General features: G+C 43.8%; 1 protein-coding gene across 1 annotated transcript; it reads left to right on the top strand.

Annotated features, from left to right (window-relative positions):
* Window positions 1-992: 992 nt before the first annotated feature.
* On the top strand, window positions 993-22225 carry cxxc4 (CXXC finger 4). The gene is made up of 3 exons (XM_063220121.1): window positions 993-1226; window positions 2997-3955; window positions 21006-22225. The coding sequence occupies exons 2-3, from the start codon at window positions 3116-3118 to the stop codon at window positions 21048-21050; spliced, it is 885 nt and encodes a 294-aa protein (XP_063076191.1). The 5' UTR covers window positions 993-1226; window positions 2997-3115; the 3' UTR covers window positions 21051-22225.
* Window positions 22226-22687: the final 462 nt, after the last annotated feature.

The following is a 22687-nucleotide window of genomic DNA, read 5'->3' as shown; positions in this document are numbered from 1 at the left end:
TTGCACGGGTGAGGCATAAATGCAGTTTTGTTGTATGCAGTGTACACTTGTGTGCTGTGGAGTGCTGTGTCACAATGGCAATGGGAGTTGGAGCTTCCCATTTGGTCTCACTATAAGTTTCACTATTTTGGAGAAATTGGTTCTGTCCCATCCTGGACCTACAACTGTGACGATAACTGAGACCAAGTGTATGACTAGTGCTCACAGTTGAAAATGAGAGAGTTCAGCTATGCTTAATTGTTTGTAGACATGTCCATTTAAAAGTTTGGATGTACATTAGAGTTTTTGTTGCCAAATAGTTGTCTGTTGACTCATGTGCCCAGACTCCTTGGCATATTTTTTTTAACTTCATGGACACATTTCAAAATTCAACACATGAATCTATTTGTGTGCCACGCGTTGACATGATAAATACAAGGCAAGCTAGTGTGATGATCTCGCCTCCAGTGTGCTGACGTCTGTGGCTATCGGGGAGGATTTATAATAATGATGAATCCCCGCGGTCGTGCGCGCAGGTCCCTGTAATTATGGCTGTCGTTCTGCCGCGAGAAAAAAAAATCCCCTGTTGGAACATTTTATCTTAATCACTCAACGCCTCTATTCTAATTAATTTGACAAGTTTCCCCCCTCACGAACCGCGAAATCCCTATTAGTAGACGCATCCTCAAATATGACTAGCCTTTCGAAACAGTCCGTCATGTGCGCGAACAAAAAGATAACACCATGAGTAAAGCGCGGCGAAAAAGGTTAAGACTCAGCTTCCCATAGCTATTTCCCAACAGAAAGCCCTGAGCCATCCCCCTCCCCAGTGCTCCTCATGTTTCTATAGTAATTTCCAGCCAATGATCAGTAGGTGTCCACATCCCAGCTTCCTCACCTCAGCACCAATCAGCCACACACAGCGACAGGAGACACGGACCGAGCAAACACCAGGCAGCCATACAATACACCCCGGACCAGGAGGAAACACCTAACCCATATTTCCCCCGCGGCACAGTGGTGCTCTAAAACACTGTGTTTAACCTCTGCGTTTTTTCTTTCAGTACTTTTGTTCCCGACAAGTCGTTAAAATGATTCTTTTGTTTTGAGCGTTTTGTGCGAGTGTGCATGTGTGTAAGAGAGAGTGCTACCGTATCTTATTTTTTCTTTCATTACGTGAAGCAGTAATGTGCTGCTTTATATCGGCAGACTGTTAGCGTCTGGGATCTGTTCTCACCAGGAATCTGGTAGGTGATGCTCTTCCATTTCCCCCTGACTAGCGTCAGAATCGCATGCTTTCTGGCTATACCCTCTTTACCTTTTGGCTTTTTTCTGTGTGTGGGTTATGCTGGCGTCAAAGTGATCCGAGCGCATGCGGATTAATTTTATCGGTTTATTCGCACCGTTCAGACCCCTCCTCGGATTTTCTGTGCATGACCTTTGATCTGAATGTCTCCGACAGACCAGACGCGGCGTAATTAATGGCACGGTGGTGCAGCGGCATACAGCTCGTCATCGGGACGCGCAGTACTTTCGCCCTCCCGCTGTCTCCTTCAAGTATCGAACATTTCTGTTCCTCTAAACTTTGTTTACAGCCTGGAAATCGATAGCCGTGACTTGATTGCCCGTGGCTGCGTATTTTGCTCATGGGGTGAATTGATTAAGTAATAATGACCTGGAGGAGGGCCGATCATTAAGCCCACGTAGGTTTTGTTTACTAGTATTGCATATTTTGGTGGGTTGCCGAACGCATGCTTGAAGGCTATGCAGAAAGGCATACATCCCATGAGTTTGGCACTACCATCTGTAGATTTTTATATTCTATATTCAACAACTATATTCAGTTTATGTCTTTACTAAATTGAACATTTCTTTGAATTTGAGGACAATGTATGCTATGCCATGGTTGGCTATTTCAGAATAACACCAATAGCCCCACTTAAAAGCTCTGCAAATTGGAAGTATTTGGTGGATATTTTATTTTAATTAATATTAATATTTTGCATGTATTGAATTATTCACAAGGCATCCTAAAGCCACCAGCCTGGTCTCTGGTTCTTATACGCATATTTATAATTCATTTCTCAGCCAGCTGTTGGGTTCTTGCATGGAAGTGATTTGAAATGCTGTAGTGTTCTGAAAATGGATCGGTTTTGGCAATTAAAAGAATAAGAGCCCTAGAAAAGGTAACGCAAGCAGGGGGAGATGCGTCTAATGGGCTTTTATCTGTGGAAACAAAATCCAGACAGACTGGAGGAGGGGAAATGGAGTCCCCCAAGGCAGCTGACACTACAGTTGTCGGGTCTGAGGCTCAGAGAGGTTGAAATTCACCAGTGGCTATCTCCCCTGTCATTGAGGAAATGCAATAGAGATGACAATGAATGAATACCAGGTGGTCCTTAAAAAGCCTGAATGAAGCACATGTCCAGCAGAGGAAAATTGCCTGTAGGTTTGGGGGAAAGGATTTATTATTTTTTTGCTGATATTTGGGTGTAATTTTCTATACCAGATTTGCTTTGCATTCTTTTGTTTGGGTGTTTGAAGCAAGTTGCAGAGCTGGACTTGTGTTTTGGTGGTCTGATGTATTTGGTTTGTTCCATCGCTGGAGAAGTTTGTTCCGTAGTATTCAGTGTTCATTAACTGCGGTCATGCTATCAATGCATGGCAAGTATGTAATTCTGTCTGCACACTGTCTAATTTAGTTTTGGTCACTGCCATCCTGCATTTGTATATGTCTGACTTGGCACTTCAGGTGCACTCATCTTTGTTTGCTATTACAATGTAGCATTCATGTGTCACAACTGTCTTATTATTGCCACCAGATAAGTATCAGCCACAATGTGAGATACATTTAATTAAAAACAAATCAGGAAAAACAAGATATATGCCAGCGGATAGCCTACTTCACATATAGAGTTACTTTTTGCTTTAACAACTTGGAGAGAAGGGGGAATGGGACAGGCAGGGATTGGGGATGTTTGTCGGTTACATCTGAAATTGTTGTTTTCTTGTTTTAGTACCCGGAGGGGATATACCAGGATGGTTACGTCCTGTTCGTAACCAGCTTCAGCTAGACGAAGGCCAACTCAACTCTAGACTTAACTACCAAATCCCTTCCAACCTACCACCATCAGCCATGTCTAACATAAACAATCCACTTTGCATTGAGAATGGACAGAATGATGTGTCTCTCTTGCAAAAGGATAACCTTCAGAATCTCCAGAATCTCCAGGATGGTGGATTAAGTCAGCTGTTGGATTACAATGCTGAGATGGAAAGGTACAGGTCTTTTGCAAACTTTTATAAAACCAATGGGGCATTTCCACAGACTGCTAAAATCGCCCGCATCACGACACCAATTTTTCCCAGTGCCAGAATTGGCGTGTCCCCTTGGAACTGTGATAACGCCATGCTCTGGGGAAGGAAATCAGCGGCAATAAACCCTAATAGGACCAGCATGCACAGAAATGACTCCCAGAGGCCGGGAAAGCCTGGCGTGGCGCCAGAGACGCTGCAAATGGCAAATAATAATTTCCTCTCTACCTTATCCCCTGAACACTGCAGACCTTTAGCAGGAGAATGCATGAACAAGCTGAAATGCGGCGCTGCTGAAGCAGAGATAATGAATCTCCCGGAACGCGTTGGAACTTTTTCCGCTATTCCGGCTTTAGGGGGCATCTCATTACCTCCCGGGGTCATCGTCATGACAGCCCTTCACTCCCCCGCAGCCTCAGCAGCCGTTACAGACAGTGCGTTTCAAATTGCCAATCTGGCAGACTGCCCACAGAATAATTCCTCGGCATCCAGTGGAAACCCAGCCAAGAAGAAAAGGAAAAGGTGTGGGGTCTGCGCGCCCTGCAGGAGGCTAATCAACTGCGGGGTGTGCAGCAGTTGTCGGAACCGCAAAACGGGCCACCAGATCTGCAAATTTAGGAAATGCGAGGAGTTGAAGAAGAAGCCTGGCTCGTCGCTGGAGGTGAGACAGGGGCTGCACTTCCCCCTTTTTTTTCCTTTTGTTATTATCCCCCTGCACTCTAAAGTATTAACCATTTCTTCCAGTCACGTTCTAAGCCCTTGAAAATTGTTTCCATGCCCACCCATGCCTGAACATCCCCCCGGCTTCTCAAATCTGCCTACCCGCCTAGCCTAATTGGCAGTAATTAGGGGTGTTTGTGCGGAGCGCAAGCTGAGCTTGGCTCAGACACCCCTAATTGCTGCCAGTCAGGCTGGGGCTGGAACGCATCCGAACAACCCTAGGCTTGGCTCCGCTCCAAGCTGAGCTGGGAAATGGTTTTCAGCAGAGAGCCATCCCTCTCTGCACTTGGTCATTTTAGCCAATTATGGAAACCGTCTCTGGACGGGGGCGAATCAATATCCCACAAGCCCCAACCACCACGATGCGCTCAAAACGATGGCTAAGATTGCTGCTGCCAGTTCCGCTAACACCCATCTGTGGAAAGTCTAGCTTTCAGCTATACTGTATGGAAACAAGCTTAGGATATGCCCACCCCCTCAGAGACCCCACAGAAATCAGTGTCCTGAGTACCAAAGACAGATAATAAATCATAAAAACTAAAGAAGCATTTGCTTCTATTAGTCCACAGTCAATAGCTTGTAAGATATAAGTTTTTAAAACATATTTTCAAACTGAGATCCAATATGATTTATTAATATCCTCACAGAGATACATGAAACACATTATGAGGTAACTTTCAAAGACACTGTGTGGAGTTAAAATATATACACTTAAAAACAGACATGCTCTTTCTTTCCTAGTCCCATACTATGTATGACTGACAAGACAATAATGCCAGGGGGCAAGTTATGTTGTGCAATGTAGGAGTTTCGCATTGCTGAAGTATAGTATTCAAGTGGAGAGCTATATTGCAACAACTTCTTAGATCATCCTGTTTAGAGTTGAACTTTTTTGATGAAATGTGTTAATGTTAAGTAGTTTGAACACACATATGCTATTAGGTGTGACGTACCAAGAATCCACATACCAATGGCAATTCCAATTTTCAAGCCCATTAATTTATTAATAGCAAGGCTGTGCACCAATTGCAGATTCAGTTTGTTGTGAATGTTTTGGCCTGAAGCTGGAAGAGATTTTTCCATCCATTTCTTTTAATTGAATACCATTCTAGCTCTTCCTTCCTGCTGGTATGGAGGGAAAAAACTGATATTGAAGTGCAAAATAATTACTGGTCTCCTTCACATTAGAATGCACATCTCATTTTAGTACTCGCTTAACAAGGGGGAAAACAAAACAGAGACGTACGTATCTCTGTATCACTGTCCGTTAACATCAACAATCATTTTTGTACGTCAGTTGGCACATATAGAGGTTAATCTATACAAGTAGTGAAGACAGGTAGTCCTCACTTTCTCACAAAATGAGAAATAGTGCCCACCAAAAAACATATGCATGTTTTTCCATATAAAGGTTACAGGTGGTGTCTAGAGGAGGGCTCACTAGGAGGGCTAATGGGAGGCTCATTTGATGTTTACTTCATATATCGTGCACTAACAGGTGTCTCAAACAGGTGTCCAGGAAGAGCCTGCTGCATGCCTAATGTAGGGTTGGCTTTGTCTGGAAAAACAGCCATTTTCCAAGACATCCACATTTACACTGTGGGAAGATAAGAGGGGGTACCACAACACATCCAAACTTGCTTTTTAAGAAATAACTACAGGAGTTGACTGGATGCTATAATTTATATCAGGTTTCTCTGTCTAATAATTATTATTTTGTCTCTTCTGTGATTACGGAACAGCATGGAGGTGTGAGGTTATCACACTCACATTTTGGCAAACATCGTGCAATCTTCATATCCTACAAACAACTCTCCACTCTGTCAAACACTGTATGTTTTTAGGGAAACAAACAGAATTGGTCTTGATGACATGAAGTGTAGGTATTTTGCAAGAGGTTGCAGACCCATGAAAGTCTGCTCTTCCAAAGGGCTTATTACAGTTCCCAGTCCAGAGCCAGTCCACACACATACATGCTGTGTTTTCCTCTGACACAATGGAGAAACACACACACACACCTGGACCAAGGAATATGCATGTTATACAGACAGAGACACACAGCTCTCTTATGAATAGACATCCACACACGCATGCCCACTCCCACATGTAAACATTAGCAGATTGTACCTTTTGCCTCGCAAGAGCCGCTAAGCTACCAAGCAGCCAGTAAGATTTGGCTGTCAGTGTTTTCCACTTGGGAATCACCCTGAACTAATTATATCTTAAGCAGCAGTGGAAAATGCAAATCAGAATTTTACTCACACCCCTGAAATCGGAGAGCCAATTTAATCTAATACCCCCTTTAATTTAGAGTGCTAATGCAAGACCTTGGGGGATTGCCCCGTGTCACTGCGGTGCAGTTGTGCAGCAGGCTTGCAGGCCCCAGAATGGATTAGTCTAGCGGAGGCATCTCATCTAACCTAACATTTCCAGAGCAGTTACCTCTGCCTGCCTTGGGCTGAGTGGTAAGCACAGGGCTCTGTGTTGCTCCCTGGGCCCAGGCGAACTGTGTGTGTGTGTGTGTGTGTGTGTGTGTGTGTGTGTGTGTGTGTGTGTGTGTGTGTGTGTGTGTGTGTGTGTGTGTGTGTGTGTGTGTGTGTGTGTGTGTGTCTTACAGAAATGAACCATGGTTCATTATGGTTTTTTATGGTTTCATGTTTTTTTAGCGTGGTTCACCATGACTATGGTGAATGGCTCGACTATGGTTTAACTATACCCTTACGAAAAGTAACCATGGTTTTACTCTGAAAACTAACTATGGTTTTACTACGGTTTATAATTATTCATTAAGTTACACTTAGCTCTCTCGCTCTCTTTAATCTTAAGCACATATTGTTGACAGTCCTTGGAGCAATGTGGTGTTAGGTGTCTTGTTCAAGGGCACTTCAGCAATGGGCGGCTGTAGGGAGAGGTAAGGATGGGATTCGAACTTGCAACTCTGTGATCTTCAGGTCAACTCTCTAACCATTACAACACCATGGCTGCCCTCAATTTTTGGGGGGTAACCACGAAACCCACAATTAACCATGTGTTTTGCATACCAAAACCATAGTCACAAACCATGCTCAAAAAAAGATGAATAACCATGATTCATGAAGCCAGCTGGTATCTGTATGTAGAGTATGTTGGTAAGCCTCCTTCCCGCCACCTCTAAGGGGTATAGTATGCTATTGACTTACTGTAGCTAATAGCTTGGCTTTTAGTGTAGTAGTACCCTTCCAGTTTGTGATACTGTGGGGTTTTTGGGTCTATACGAACTATGATCAACTCAAATCAGTTAATACCAGAGCTATGATCTGGACATGAGTGAGATTTTGGGGGTAAGCCTGACATAAACTAGAAATTTGGTATCTGTGTGGTGAACATATTTGTAAACCTGTTCTATCCAGTCATGAGATATGCTATTCACGTAGGTGATTGCTTGAGTTTTAGCTCAGTTGGTAGCCCGTTTCCCTCCCAATCCATGGTGCTGCTGAGTGATGTAATGCAGGTTCGAGTCTAGGCCAGGACAAGTCTGAATCATGCAGTACACGAAACACAATTTGTACTGTTTGCCTTTACAGAATTAAACATTACAGAAATGTTTTAATTACCCACACGGTCAGTTGCCTCTCTCTCTCTCTCTCTCTCTCTCTCTCTCTCTCTCTCTCTCTCTCTCTCTCTCTCTCTCTCTCTCTCTCTCTCTCTCTCGATTACAAATTAGTATCAGTATTAAGTGAGCTATTCGCATAACAGTGCAGAATGCTGGTCACTAAACTGAATGTTTGTGTGAAGGATGTCTTAAGAGACAAAGCTGACAGTGCTAGTAGGGATACTATTGTCACTCAGTGTGATGGAGAACAGCTGGTAGAGGATGAGAGGGTCAAGACAGCATTCAACAGTGTGCATCAAGTAGAGGAGAGTGGTAGCAATGCCTATGAAATATGCATGTCCCTCCACTTGGGATGCCCTGATGTGGTCCTGATGACCTTTTCCTTAAAAGTGAAATCGCTTTTTACCACCCTATCTCAACTGTCCATATCTGCCTGTATCTCTCCATCTTGATATCAACACACAATCTAGTCTCTAGCTTGAGCACAGGCTTCTCTGAAGGTCTGCAATCAAGTGTGTCTGCTTTCATTGTTGCTATCGGTTGTTCCATCTAATTTTTGACAGTTTTTTTTTCTCTCTTCATACCAAGCACAGATTCCTTAAAGAATTTGGAAGTACCGTGATGATGTTGCGTATTAGACACTGGTACTCTAGCCAGGCTTCATGTTGTCAAATGTTGACAGACGGATATCTCCACAAGCATCCCCTGTCACATGTTTGAAAAACAATAAGACACATATTACAGATTTCTATTCCAAGTTTCCACAGAGGTGAACGTATTTGGAAAAAAAACCTTACTGGCAGCACAGTTGTCTCTAAGGACATAATAGCCTAGCCTTGACAAGCAACAACGAGGGGGGTGTCGATATGATTGACATTGTTGTAGTGTGGCAGGAGGAAAATGGAGAGAAAAAGATTTAGGTTTGTAACACAGAACATAGGCCTGCTAAATAGATATATAACAAATTAACAAGTGTGAAAACAAATGCATCAACATTTTTAAATGCAAATTAACCATGTAGGAATAAATGAAAATGTACTTTTAACAGTCAGACAGGCTGCTCATTTTTTAATTTCAGTTAGAATTGAGAACCCCCACCCCAAACACACATCCAGTACAACATAGTGAGATGGTTGGACCTTAAGAAGATGGCAGGAGGCGTTTCTTAATGAGAGCACAGGCGCCAAATAAACGATGCTGGCCAGGTCTAATTTGTTTTAGGTGTGCTCGGAATAGATAAGGCTGAATCTGTGGCCTCCCCCTCCCCTCCCTCCCCCAACCTTTGCTTCCCTGGAGATAACAGGATGTGCTCCCAGCTAATCTCCGCAGGCTGAGGAGTGGGCAGAGCAGAAAAAAAGGAGATTGGGGGGAACGAGAGGCCTAAGGGACAGGCAGCCTTTAGATCTGTAGATCTCTAACTTACTGGATTTATTCAAGCTTTAAAACTGCAGATTAATTTGACGCCAGTCCGGAGAAGGGGGAAATGGGAAAGAGCAGACCAAAAAAACAGGGCCTTAAAACATACTATGCGTCTCAAACCGAAAGGGCAAGCGTAAGCTCCTGTCAAGACAATGGGATTTTGCCACCCTAGGAGCAACAAAGACCACTTAAATATACACATCTAGGCATGGTACACCGGGTGTGGTGAACATGGTACAGTGGGTGTGGTGATGGGCATGTGCGGGTGGGGATGTGTGTATGTATGTATATTTTAGTGTCTCTTAGTTATTTCATTCATTTCTGTGCCTCCATGCTCTGCAGATTTTGTATTAGCTTCCCTTTAAAAACAGTGCTTCAGCTTTCACTGCTATGGGCCAGCCCATGAAGGCTGCCATGGCTCTGTTAAAGAATTTATGGTTTTTGCCACTGTCACCAATTAAGGCCAAGGCGTAATGGGAGGCGGACGGCCTGTGCCCTTACAGCGCGTGGCCTGTCGCCTGCGCTGCCCCTGTGTGATTTAACATCCTTGGTTCAGCGGTGAAAGGGGACTCATTGTCATTGGCCGCATCATAGGGTGGCTGGTGGGGGGAGGGGAGGGGCACTGAACAGAGAGGTGGACAGCGTGAAAGTGCAGGTGCGGAGGACGTTAATGTGTGGCACTTTAAATTTTAAACAGATGACTGTAAATAATTGATGGCGGCTCTGGCTGAGAAGTTAAAAGGTATCTCGTCATTACAGGGAACCTGTTTGAGAGAGAAAAAAACAGTTTGAAAAAGTCTGCTGTGCTGTGAAACATAGCCACAGCACTGTAGACAGATAGCTGTGCTAACTGTTTTTTTTAAACATGGACTATATTGTACACTAGGTATAAATGATTTTCCTAAATTTTCTTCCAAATAAATGTTTTCAATAAGTAGTATGACTAATCGAAAAAGTCAACTTGAAAAAAAAACCCATCACTGCATATTTTTACTGTAGCTTCGGAAGTCCAGAAGCACTTTAACTGTCTCCGTTTCCAGCTGCCCCGTCCACATGTGCCACCTTCCCTTCCGTGGGTCTGCTTTCAAATATGAATATTTTATGCTCAACATCTGATACTCTCCGGCACTCACAGAGGAATTTCAGTGTTTTGTCCGCGAGACCCAGGGGTTACAGAATGTCAGACTAGTGATGCAAGCTCTCGTGCAAAGTTTTGTGACGGGAGTTTCATGATGATCCTTCCAGACACTCTGTACTCTACATCTCACACAGCGCTTATTGTCCAAACAAATAGCCTCATAGCACTGTGCTTTGTGGAAAATAACTGATGTGAATCAGTCGTTGGGTGTCGTAGTGTTTTGACAAATTATATACTTCCTCGTCCTATCAGTGATGTACTGGAATGACTAAACCAAATGGTTAAAGGTACCTGAAGCTGTGTATACATACATACATGGTCTCATTCCTTGGCCTATTGCTGCAGCAATGTGTCTCTAAAACCACCTCTATATAAACTGCAACTTTATATAAACTGAATTTGTTCTTAATGTGAACACAGAAATAATAATTCACATTTTAGTCTGAAATTGTATTTCTTTCATAATCATGATATTCCTGGATGTTAGTGATGGTGATCATACAGCTCTTGGGATAATTTATAGTTTTGGTCAAATGTAAATAAATACACATCATTACACAGAGACACATGCTGATCCAGAAGGTTTCTTAAGGTGTCAGAATGCCTGAATACATTGGTGTTCCTAATTTAGGCCCCCGTTGCCGTTCGGAGCTCCCACACATATGCTGGCGAGTCTGCCGAGAGAGCAGAGGGGCCCTCTCCTACTTTGCATTTTGATTTAACATTTCAGAGAGCTGGCAATATGCTGCTGCTCGCTTCGATACACCCACATGGCTCCCCGCCACGCCACGCTCGCATGGACGTTCTGACGCTGTGTCGCTCAAAAAGGCCTGCATGCTGGTGAGGAGGAAGAGGGTTTTTTTTCCTTCTGTGGCGAAGCCCCAGAGGAGCCATGTACCTGCACACTCAGACAAGAGGGGCTGGAACCTCTCCTCCTCCCTCACTCTCCACTAACCTTCATATCCGTCTAGTCCTCCCTCATTTGCTAAAATACATTAAAACTGTCCCACTGATTTTCCCTCAGCCGTTTTTCTTTTTCTTATTGTGTCTACTCTTTAAGAGATGACCTCTTTCTCTCTTGCCATCTCTAGTTTGTTTTCACATATCTGCGCTGCTCGAAGCCCCTCGTCTGTCCACATTACAGTGTCTGGAACACGTGGAGAGAGATGCTGTGCAGACCATGGCAGAGGGAGGGAGCAGCAGGGGGAGGGCTAATTGAAATGGATGAGAGTGGGGAGGTGGCCCAGGTGAGCGTGCCTGTGGTAAGGGCACTACTCATGGCTTGACCCATGCAGCCAGACGTGCTGTCGGGGTGTGGCCCCTTTCTGTGTGGGCCTGAGATCCTCTCACCGCAACGCCACACAGACCAGACCTTTTTCCCACTGGTTATCTGTACTGCTGTTTTGTTGTTGTTGTTGTTGTTGTTTTTTGACATCTGTCTTTGTCACGCAGGCTGATGTGCAATGGTCTGTTGTGATTAAATTATCATTTGGGGCTGCATAGCAAAGAGAGTCAGTGTATTGTTAATTTTCATAGTTTTGTTTTTTGAGTGGTATAGAGCTCAAATTATTAACATCCTCAATATCCCACATTCAGTGCAATGTTGCAGGTTGCTTGGCTGTGACAGTAGTGGGGGTGGAAAAAGTATTTTGGTTAGTTTTCAATTAGTTTGATGTGAGTAAGTACAAATGCAGGGTATGGGAGGCAAGCATACAATTTCTCTGCTGCAAAATGTTTAAGGCATGTTCCAGTCGGGGGTAAACATACATGTATAACAAAATATTCATTAAATATTATATGTGTGTTTTAGGGAAATGTAAGACATCAGGATATGTAATATAGAGGTTGTTTATGGAAATTCAGAATGTCTCCATTGGTTTTATATCCTCACTGGCCACTTTAATAGGCACTCTTTTCCAACTGCTCACTGGCGGAAATTTCTAATCAGTCAATCACACGATGCCAACTCAATGCATTTAGGCATGACATGGCCAAGATGATCTGATGCAGTTCAAACCGAGCATCAAAATGGGGAATAAAGGTGATTTAAAGTGACGTAGCATGGTTGTTTTTGCCAGATGGGCTTGGTTTGAGTATTTCAGAAGTTGCTGATCTACTGGGATATTCATGCACAACCATCTCTAAGGCTTACAGAGAATGGTCCAAAAAAACTGAAAATATCCAGTGAGCAGCAGTTCTGTGGGTGAAAATGCCTTATTGATGCCAGAGGTCAGAGGAGAATGGCCAGACTGGTTTGAGCTGAAACAAAGGCAACAGTAGCTCAAATAACCACCCGTTACAACCAAGGCATGCATAAGAGCATCTCTAAGGCCCTCGGTACACTTGCTGCGAGCCTTAAATTACGCACGCCACCGGATACGGCTGACTGCACATACTTGCTGTAAAAGCATAAGACCAATACCCACAATATTGCCGGCATCATCCAGGGGGCAGAGAGCGATACAGAAACTTGTGGAGGGGGGGGGGCTTCCTGGTCGAGGAGGAGGTGATAGTACTGCTCCTGCATTTGCACACTCCTTTGTCAAAGTGCAACAGAGAATTATGATTTTACAAATGTTTGTAATATCAGAAAAGCTCAGTGAGACGCTCTTGAAAAGTTGCCGCTATCATCGTTTTCACCGGAAACAGTTGCGTGGAACTGTGCAGTCTTTCTTACCATCACCACCAGCGATTTTGATGTTTGTTACAACCCTCAGGTGTTATGGTCAGAATTTGGCATCAATAACGTGAAAATATGGATCCACCCTGCCTTGTTCAGGCTGGTGGTGTAGTGGCGTAGGGATATTTTCTTGGCTTGATGTGGGCCTCATAGTATCAATTGAACTTTGTTGGAGTGCCACATTTGATTATTGTTGCAGGGAGATAAGGCATGTCTGAAGGCAAAAGGGGGTTTAACTAACCAACACTAGGAAGTTGTACCTAAATCAGTGGCCGGTGAGTGTACATGATAAGAGCAAATATTGTGATACACTTAGGTTTTAACAACTGCTACGACTTTTAGGCTGTCTTCAATGCAACAAGGACAAGATTCGTTTTTGACAATTGGAACCGCAGTAGCTAGACCTGTCTCTATGCAAATCCACCTCTATAGGAGGCATGTTAAGTAGAGATCCTATAGGAATTCTGCACTGTAATTACATTCCCTCCATTTGCATACGGGGGCCCTGGAGGGACACACAGCACATGGCCTCTGGTGGCACAGTGCCATATGGCAGTCTGGATCTCTAGAGTGGTTTTTGGCAACTCTCTCGCAGAAGGTCAAATATCAAGTCAGAGGACTGCAACGGTATTGCATCTATGCTAATTGCTCTCCAGTTTGTCGCCAACTGCACCCCCCCCCCCACACACACACATACACACACACACACTTTCTCCCCTTCTCTCTCTCTCTTTCTCTCTCTCTCTCTCTCTCTCTCTCTCTCTCTCTCTCTCTCTCTCTCTTTCTGTTTTTCTCTCTCTCTCACACACGCACGCACACACACACACACACACACACACACACACACACACACACACACACACACACACACACACACACACACACACACACACACACACACACAAGAGTCTCCAAAACTGTAATCAGCTTTAGGATGTTTCTGAGATGGAGATGAATTCCGTTTTTTCTTCACCATCTGATGTCTAATCTCTCTCCTGTAGCCACACCTCCATCACCAGACATTGGCTCTCTCCAACACAACACCATAGCTGTATTTTCACAGTGTCAGCAAAAATGGGGAAAAAACACACAGATTTTCAGTTAGTCATGGACATCCGCAGTTCACTTAGCTTGATTTGCTTGGACCAGGAGCCCTGGCTAAGAATCCGTCCACCAGATGCCATAATGTGTGTGGGCATACCGGTACAGTACGTTGGCTTGAGAGACGTCTGTTTGGGACTTTGGCTTTCCCTGAATGTGTGCACAGCAAAGCACTGAGATGGGTTTTTACATGATGTGTGCTCAGCACATCCATCCACATGCATGCCTGTGAAAGTGAGAAGATGTATAGAGAAGAAGAAGAGTATCTGAGGTGATGGGGTTGCTACATTCCTGTTTCCATCACCTGCCAGTTGTGAGATATTAATGTGCCTGCGGGCCAGTTTTGTTTTTCTCGTTATCATCTCTATCAGCTGGTAATGAGTGGCTGGAAATTAAGGACATTCAGAATGCGCCTCTCCCCAAACACTTGTTAATCACGCTTCAGGGGCTTCTGCACAACAGTGGTGATAGGAGCCAGCCTCAGACCTGCAGACGCACTGAACAAAAGATGCACTCAGACAACCTGCAATCATTTGTGCATCATGCAGGAAGGTTGACGGTATTTGTTACACTTCACTCACTCTCATAGTCCCAATTTGATTTCTTTGCTGATGTTATTTGTAATTGGTGTTGCAAAAGTATATTGAGAATTCTGAGCTAGCAAATGACTTTCTAATATATCTTAGATGTTTGAATACACATGTTCCTTGATTCCATGTTCACTAGCCATGATGGAAGTTTCACCTACTGTAAGCTGAATACAGTTGTGAGACGGCTGAGACACTGCAGTGTCCAGGTTCCTTCAGAGATGACATCATTAGGGAGCGGAGATTGGCCTTAATGTGGTGCTGTGACTCATCCAGGATGTTGAGGAAATAAGAGACAGCTCCTCATCGCCACTAGCACTGAGGGAAATTTTAGATGCACGCCACTCTGAGGTTACAGAGCTTTTAGGATGTACCTCTTGAACTTATTAAATGATATGAAAGTCGATACATATTTTGTATTTCCATTGCCTGGTCACTACATGACAATTTGACCATGGTGTGACAATTTAAAATTAAACTTTTCAGTCTTAAAAGATACAAGTAGTGGGTATTGTTGTGACGCTATTGTTAATATCCGAAAACCATTGGTAAATACTTTTGTGCAGGAAACAGTCACACTGAGTACTGTATCACATGCAACCTAGCAAACAGACCTAAACACACAAAGCTAATCCACGCGCCAAACATCTGATACTAGAGGAAACAATTTCACTCCAACAAATAGCTTATGCAGGCTCCGATGCCATCTCCTCAAAAGCAGCCCCATTGCCTTCATAAGCACTTTCAATCACTTCCAGTGAGCTTCTTTCCTGTTGTTGTTTTTTTCCCTCTCACCGCCTCTGAGATGAGGCTGTTTGCATGATGGTGGCTGGCGTGACGCAAGGCTGAGGCAATCGTGTGCAGAAGGGAAGGGGGGGAGAGATGAGTGGTCTGTCCATGGTGACGGCCTTGAGGCGGCCCTTTTTATACATCGCCGGGGTTGGCTACAATATTGGCTAGCAGCTCTGAGATGAGATCTCCCCCCTGCGAGAGCCTGTGATGGATTGCTATACCTTCCAGGTTTGAGCTCGGCAACGCCCCAATATTCCCGCAGAATAAAGTGACAGGCAATATATAACACATCAGTTAGGGCTGACTGCACCCGTGAAACTTTTCTCCCCCGTTTTACAGGCTGGAGAGAGGCCCTGAATGTTGCTGGCTAGCTCCCACAATCCCAATCTGCCTACTGCTGATGTGTTCTCTTCCCCTCTCCCTGTCTTGCAAGCTCATTGTAGCTGATCTTTGTCTGTCGTCATTCAAATAGGGGGAACTCATCAAGGTCATTGTCAGGTTTGCTTTGAGACACACTCATTTGAGAAACAAGGCCTTGATTCTGTCAAGGCACAGACATGTGATAAGGATTTTATGGTGGGAAACAATAGATTAAAAAAAATAAATTGGCTGACCTTACCATGTTCTTGAATTTCAGTGTGGTCGCAGTCAAGACGTTGTGTGAAATGTGTTTGTAATTATGGCAGCCAGACGACCAGCCCCGTGTCAGGAGAGGGAGGAGGAAAAGGGGGACTTTCTTTCTTTATTTATTTCAGAAAGGCCTGTCAGAATTGCCTCCAAAGGACTGCAGTTGAGGAAGGTGGCCTGGTTCCTAGCCCATACGTTAATAAATAATGGGTGTGTCAGTGTAACGTATGGGCCGCGTGTTATAATGAGCATTCTGGAGCACATCAGCGCACTCTCCAGACTGCTATTCATCCTGCTGCAAGGAGAAGGTCTGCCCGGTGACAATGAGCCCCTGTCTCTCAACACCCCTCTCTCTCTCTCTTCTGTTTCCTTATTTTTCTCTCTCCTCTTCTCTCCTCTCCTCTCCTCTTCACTCCTCTCCTCTCCTCTCTTTCTCTGTCTCTCTCTGTCTCTCTCTGTCTGTCTCTCTCTCTCTCTCTCCCTCTCCCGTAGTCTCACAGTGTCTTTTTATTCTGATTTTTAGACGTACCAAATGCCAGCAAATGGTGAGAAGAGCAAGTTTCACTAGCATACTATAATGGGCAAAAAGGGGGGGAAATGTGTGTCTCTGAAACTGTCTGCCTTGATTGCGCTGAATTAAAACTTTCATGAAAGTGCATAGCTGTGTGTGTATGTGTGTGTGTGTGTGTGTGTGTGTGTGTGTGTGTGTGTGTGTGTGTGTGTGTGTGTGTGTGTGTGTGTGTGTGTGTGAGAGAGAGAGAGAGAGAGAGAGAGAGAGAGAGAGAGAGAGAGAGAGAGAGAGAGAGAGAGAGAGAGAGAGAGAGAGAGGGTGGTGGGTGGGCAGACAGGGAGCGCGTAAAGAGATGGGCAGGGTGGAGAAACAGCAAGGGTTGGTGCCAGACATGTCTCAAGTGAACAGGAGCAACCACATTTGCAATCACCCTGAGTTCAAAAGGCTAATTTATTCACAGTCGGTAGTTAAAACACCCCCCCTTTCCCTGGCAGAAGGATTTTGTTGGAAATAGTCCTGTGGCTGCTTTGGGAGCCTTTTCCTTTACATCTTTATTTAATTGCTCCTTTTCTTCCTCCTTTTTCCCTTCATCCTGTGGTGGCTGTTAGCGTTGCTGCTGCTGCTGCCGTCACCGTCGTATGGCGTTAGTGTTCCTCCAGCCCTCCTACCTACCGTCTTTAACACATGCCGGCGAGCATATTTCACTTTTACGCTCATCCGCACTGACGTGCTGGCGTTGATTGAATTTGAGGCGCTGCGGCGCTGCCCATTATCATCCTCATCGTCTGGAGTGGTTTATCTCTGGCTCAGGCTCCATATGATGCTGCAGCGGGAGGGGGAGGGGGAGGGGGAGGGGGAGGGGGAAGAGGTTTGAGGGCTGCAGTAGGGTCTAACTGGCAAAAGAAGTGGTGAGGACTGTTACGGGTTGCTTTGGGGGTTGGTGCTGGAGAGGTGCTACAACAGAGCCCCCCCTCAGAACAGACCCTTGAGTTATGGACAAATTATGAGTCAGCGCCCCAGTTCAGACACCCCAGCCCATCTTTTCGTCACCCCCCCTCATCACACCTCTCCTCGCCTCCCCTCAATCAGTGGAGGACACGTAGGGCCTGCCATTAACTGCACCTGCCATCCCCAATCAGCATCACTGGCAGCCAGGACCCTGTGTCTCCCTTTGACAACATTTGGTTTTTCACTGGCCCCTGTCCTGCTTTCACTACAAGTAACAAATGCATCTTGGTCTAAAGAATATGTAGCCTGTTTTGCATCTCCTCATTCATTATGTCTTCCACAGGAAGAAAATTGGCCAGGTGCTGAATGATGCCCTGATTACACATATTTTTCTTTCCCTGTTTCAACCATGGTAGATAAACAGGCTGTTGCATCCTCCACGCTGGCTTTGTGGGGGTCCTGTTATTAAGCCGTGTGCCACTGGGCCTGGTGTTCATGTGGGGCTGAGCAGCAACCAGAGCTGCTCTTGACTGGAGGTGAAACCTCAGTGTTGCTCTGTGGATCCCTCATGTAACACAATCCCCCTTGCCCTGCCCCCCCTCCCCTCCTTGCACCCCTCCCTAACCCCCTTCCTCTCTCCCTGGTGGTTGATGGAGTGATTTTGATGGTGCGCGCTGCGCGGGCCAGAGGGAGCTGACGTGGAGCTGTGCTAATTGAGCCTTCTTTGTGCCTGGTCACTGCCGTGTGCAGAGGCAGGGCCCTGAGTGAATCCCAGCAGCACTCAAGAGCACAACCAAATCGATACCGTAGGACTTAACAAAACAGAGACATGCCGGGTGCACACATCAGGGTCATTATTGTCTCTCTGGCGAGCCACACTTCTACTGGGGGACTGATCAATGTGAGAATATATGGATCGGAATAAACATTTTCTCTCTCTCTTTTTTCCTTTTTTACATCCATATCATTTCCATCATCACTACAGTGTGCATTATTTTTTTGGGCAACATGCTTGTCAATGATGAGCAGTCTGTTGACTGGCATTCCCCTCTTTTATTTCCCTGTCCAGATTCATGTCAAAAGCATCTTGTGAACTTGTTGAAATATTCAGGTTTTATTTTCAAGCAACAAAAGGAAGATATTGCGTAAAATGTGTTAACCATAAATAACATACTGGTTACAACACTATTCAATGAAACAAGACGTTTTTGCTTCTTCATATAACCGTGTTTTGACCAAAATCCTGACATCATTGCAATGACATAATGAAATGAAAGATGCAAAGATGTCTCAATACAAGACAACCTCAACTGAGATATTCAGAATATTAGCGTATTTGTTTACATTTTTCAAAGTCTCTGTATAGGCCTTGTCAATTTTCAAATATATTATTTGAACGAACATTGAAATAACTTAGAAGCGAACCTAAAAGGGGACTTAAATGCAGGTGAATAAATGGTATATTACTGTTGGGTTACATGGCAGTGGGTCCTCCACATTGTACTGTAGTTATCCAACAACCTGTCTAGTACTGCACTCGTCCTTTGTGTAACCCATTGTTTTGGGGGCTATTAGGGCTATTAGGCCCCATGCGGCGAATTGGGTGGTGTGAAACTGGGTGTTCTGCTGAACTTTATGGTACATAGGCCTACCAGTTATATTGACAGTTAAATATTATAAACTCTTCTGATTCCATTTGCTGGTGAGTTAGAAAAGCAACATTATTGCCAGGTTTGTTGCACTGTATGACTAATACTGATATAGTGTACAACATTAAACAGGCTTGATGGATTATCTGTGAAGTTATCAGTAGTTAAGAAAGTATCATCTACCTTCACGTCTCCATATGTGTCAGTTGTGTCCTAAATCACCGGCTAGCTTTCAATCTGACCATAATTCTCCAATATACTTTACTTTGTAACAATGAACTAGTTTATAACCACATATCATCTTTAGTATATCAGCAAACTTGCTCTTTCCTAATTTGGCCAGATGAACCAGAACCTTCTTGTATCAAGAGCATCAATCTAACCTGCATGTAAATGTGCTGTGGGTAGCTAAGATGGCAGTTTTGAGATCACTTGTGTGATCTACTATCCTTTATTTTGAGGAAACTACATTGCTCACCAAGAATATTGTTGAAGTTCATCAAGTACCTTCTTGTTTTAAATGTTTCTTCAACAGCTAGCCACATATTCCAAAGTACGGCAGATCAAACTGCAGAAAATGTGTCATGAGAAACCACATTTGACAATAGGCACACACATGTAAGACTATAGACCACCATAGGTACAAACCCTTATGTAGACCTCCTTGGTAAAAACTAATAAGATCTGTATAATCTCTTCTATGAAACCCTTCTCATTATGTGATGATGAGTGGTCAAGTTTGTGTTTGTGCTGCAGAGGTCTTTTCTGACAGGCCAGAGGAGAGGATGGGACATCTGACATTATTTTAGTCATAAACAGTAGGGGCCTATGTATAAATATTCCACACAAAAAAACACAATAACTAATGTTAAGAGTACATACTGTGAATGAGTAGACTATACCTGCACGCCGTATGCACTTAACTGTGGTAGGCTTTTGGTTAGGACCACCAGTGGAATTGAAAGGCCTTATTTGCATGAATGATCCAACAGTTTGGAAATAACATCCATTTCCACATTGATTATAATTTATTACCAATTAAGATATGAAATACTGTAGTCATTTTATAATGTTTTGTTGTAGCTAACATGATCATGCGGGTTATTTGCATTACTACAGAACATTGGTGTTTCAAATTGAAGCATGTGAGCATAGTGAATATGTACAGTATGAACACATGGAGGAGAAACCTGCTGCTTCCTAGACTAAAGTTTTGACAATTTAGCATGATATGACTTCATATTTATAGCTGTCAAAAGACTATCACTGTGTGGCTATATTATAAAGTAACCTTGTAATGTACGTACATGTATTTTGTGGCAGCGGGACAAATAATCAAAAAATGTGCTGCTAATTGGTCATGGAGTTTCCTGGAGACTTGAATGCTTTATGTTCCGAGTACAAAATTAGTTTAGCAAAAGGAGCGGCTGTCACTCTGCTCTCGAGGTCTGGTGCATTCTCAAATTGAGAGGTTGCGCCGTTCCTCCTCAGTGCAGTTGGAACTGCTGCAATTAAAGGCCTCATTGTTGCTTCTTGGGAATTCACAGTGATTTTTCCCCGTCCCTGTAATTATTATTTTTGTCTGTTTGGGAGTCAGTGTCTCACACCTTGGGTTGCTCTCCGATTAAATTGAAACCAGCTCTGGGGGGATAGGGTGGGGCTCTGCTTTGTAGCGCTTCCCATTTAATCAGTAATCTGTAAGTGCTTCCTGCCTTCAGTAATGTGTCCTTACCAAGTGTAAACAATCCTTAACAGTGTTATAAGGTAACAGTGTGCTGACTCTCTCATGGGATTGCATTTGGAACTTTTTCCTTCACTTTACCTTGAGTCTTTGTGACAGCTGTCAGTCTGCCCTTCACTAATATTGGATTTCTTCCTCCTTCTTCCCCCCTCCTCCTCCTCCTCCTCCTCCTCCTCTCTCCCTCTCTCTCTCTGGCCCTCCCACAGAGGACACCGGTCAATAATGGGGAAGCGTTCCGATGGTTCTTTTAGTCCCGCCACTGGTGACATCACGTCGACAGACGTCAGGCTCTGACTCACTGCGAGAAGCACTTGTGGGCTCCGGAAACGGAACTGTGGAGAAGAAAAGGAAGACTTAAACAGAAAAAAAAGATAAAAAGAAAACATTATGGTGTTGGTTTGACTCTGTAATTTCCTTTCCTGTGTAATTATTGTACCTTTTGACAGTATCATAATGTATATTTTTTGGTGTCTATGAATGTGTTTCAGTGTCGTGGCTGTGCAAGTTACAGCCATTCTTATATAAAGGACTCAATAGACAATCATAACAATGAAATAAGGGGAAAAAAACAAGGCCACAAGGATTAACTACACTCTCTTTAGGTCTGGAGCAATAATCTTTAAGGTGATTATTCCTCGCCATCACATTCAGGTTTACTTTTTGATCACATTCAACGATACCTCGTTTTTGGCTGGGTCGGCCCACCTCAAGGATGTGAGCCACAACCACCATAGAGCCTCCGAATCATCCAATGACAAGGCTGTTTCCTTACTGATCTGATCTGAGAAGACAGCAGCGGCAGGCGAACTGTTTTTTCTTTATTTTCCTTTAATTGTGTTTGCTATGTGCAGCATGTGGTGGAACAGGGCACATTGTCTTGTTGACAAGTTGCACTTTTGTTGTGTAGACTAAAATGATCCCATGTTAGAGCACAAGAAAGCTTTTGGTTGGTCTAGAAACTTGGAAAGATGGTGTTATGAGCTTTTTGTAATAGCTGCTTGGCCTTTTTGAGAAATTCTCATTTGGTTTTTGGTTTTTGTTTGTTTTTCTTTTTTATTATTATTATTCAAATGGTTGAACATAAGCTGTCTAAAAGGTAGTTAGAAGTACCAGTAAAGGAATTCTAGTTAACATTTAAAAATCTAAAGTTTCAGCACTCTCTGAAAGTCCATCAGATATTGGGTTGACTGTCCCATGAGCTGGAGTGTGCATAATGTCTCCACCACAAGTCTGTATCTGATCTGCTAATAGTCTGTTGAACTGAAGCAAAGTAACACATTCCAAACTAAATTATTCAATAAGTTACTCATCGTCTTAAACCCTATTGTTGCATGTGTAAATGTGTTTTGGTTTTAAAATTAAGAAGAATTTGTAAATTGTTGTTGTGATGCTTTCATGTGTTCAAATAATAAATAAGGTTACAAAAATGTGGAAAAATTGATGTCAATGAATAATGGAAATTTTTATTCTCACATGTACAATTAAACATCGATTATGATCACCTGTACATTTTTAAATTCCTTTTCTCATTCTTATTCACATTATCCAAAAACATCAAAATGAAAAAAAAACCTAAACAAAAAGAAGAGGGGAAAAAAACAGGCATTCATTGCATCCTCAGTCACATCTTCCCCAGAATACTAAAATGTCGCATAGTGAGGAGAGTGGTTCCCAGAGGCGTCAGGCTTTAAAGAGCGACTGAAATCCCATGTGGTTTGTCACGCTGGAATGCACGGAGAGAGGCAGCTAGGATGGGAGGGGGAGAAAGAGAGAGGGAGGGAGGGAGGGAGGGAGGGAGATTGAGTGAGAGGGCTGGTGGTGATGGCGTTGGGGGAGGAGGAGGGGGGTGATAAGGGATTTGGGGTGAAGTGAGTGAAGCCTTACCGAT

This window comes from Engraulis encrasicolus, chromosome 16, assembly GCF_034702125.1.
Source record: "Engraulis encrasicolus isolate BLACKSEA-1 chromosome 16, IST_EnEncr_1.0, whole genome shotgun sequence".
Lineage (NCBI taxonomy): Eukaryota > Metazoa > Chordata > Actinopteri > Clupeiformes > Engraulidae > Engraulis > Engraulis encrasicolus.
This window is presented reverse-complemented; position numbering and strand designations above follow the sequence as displayed.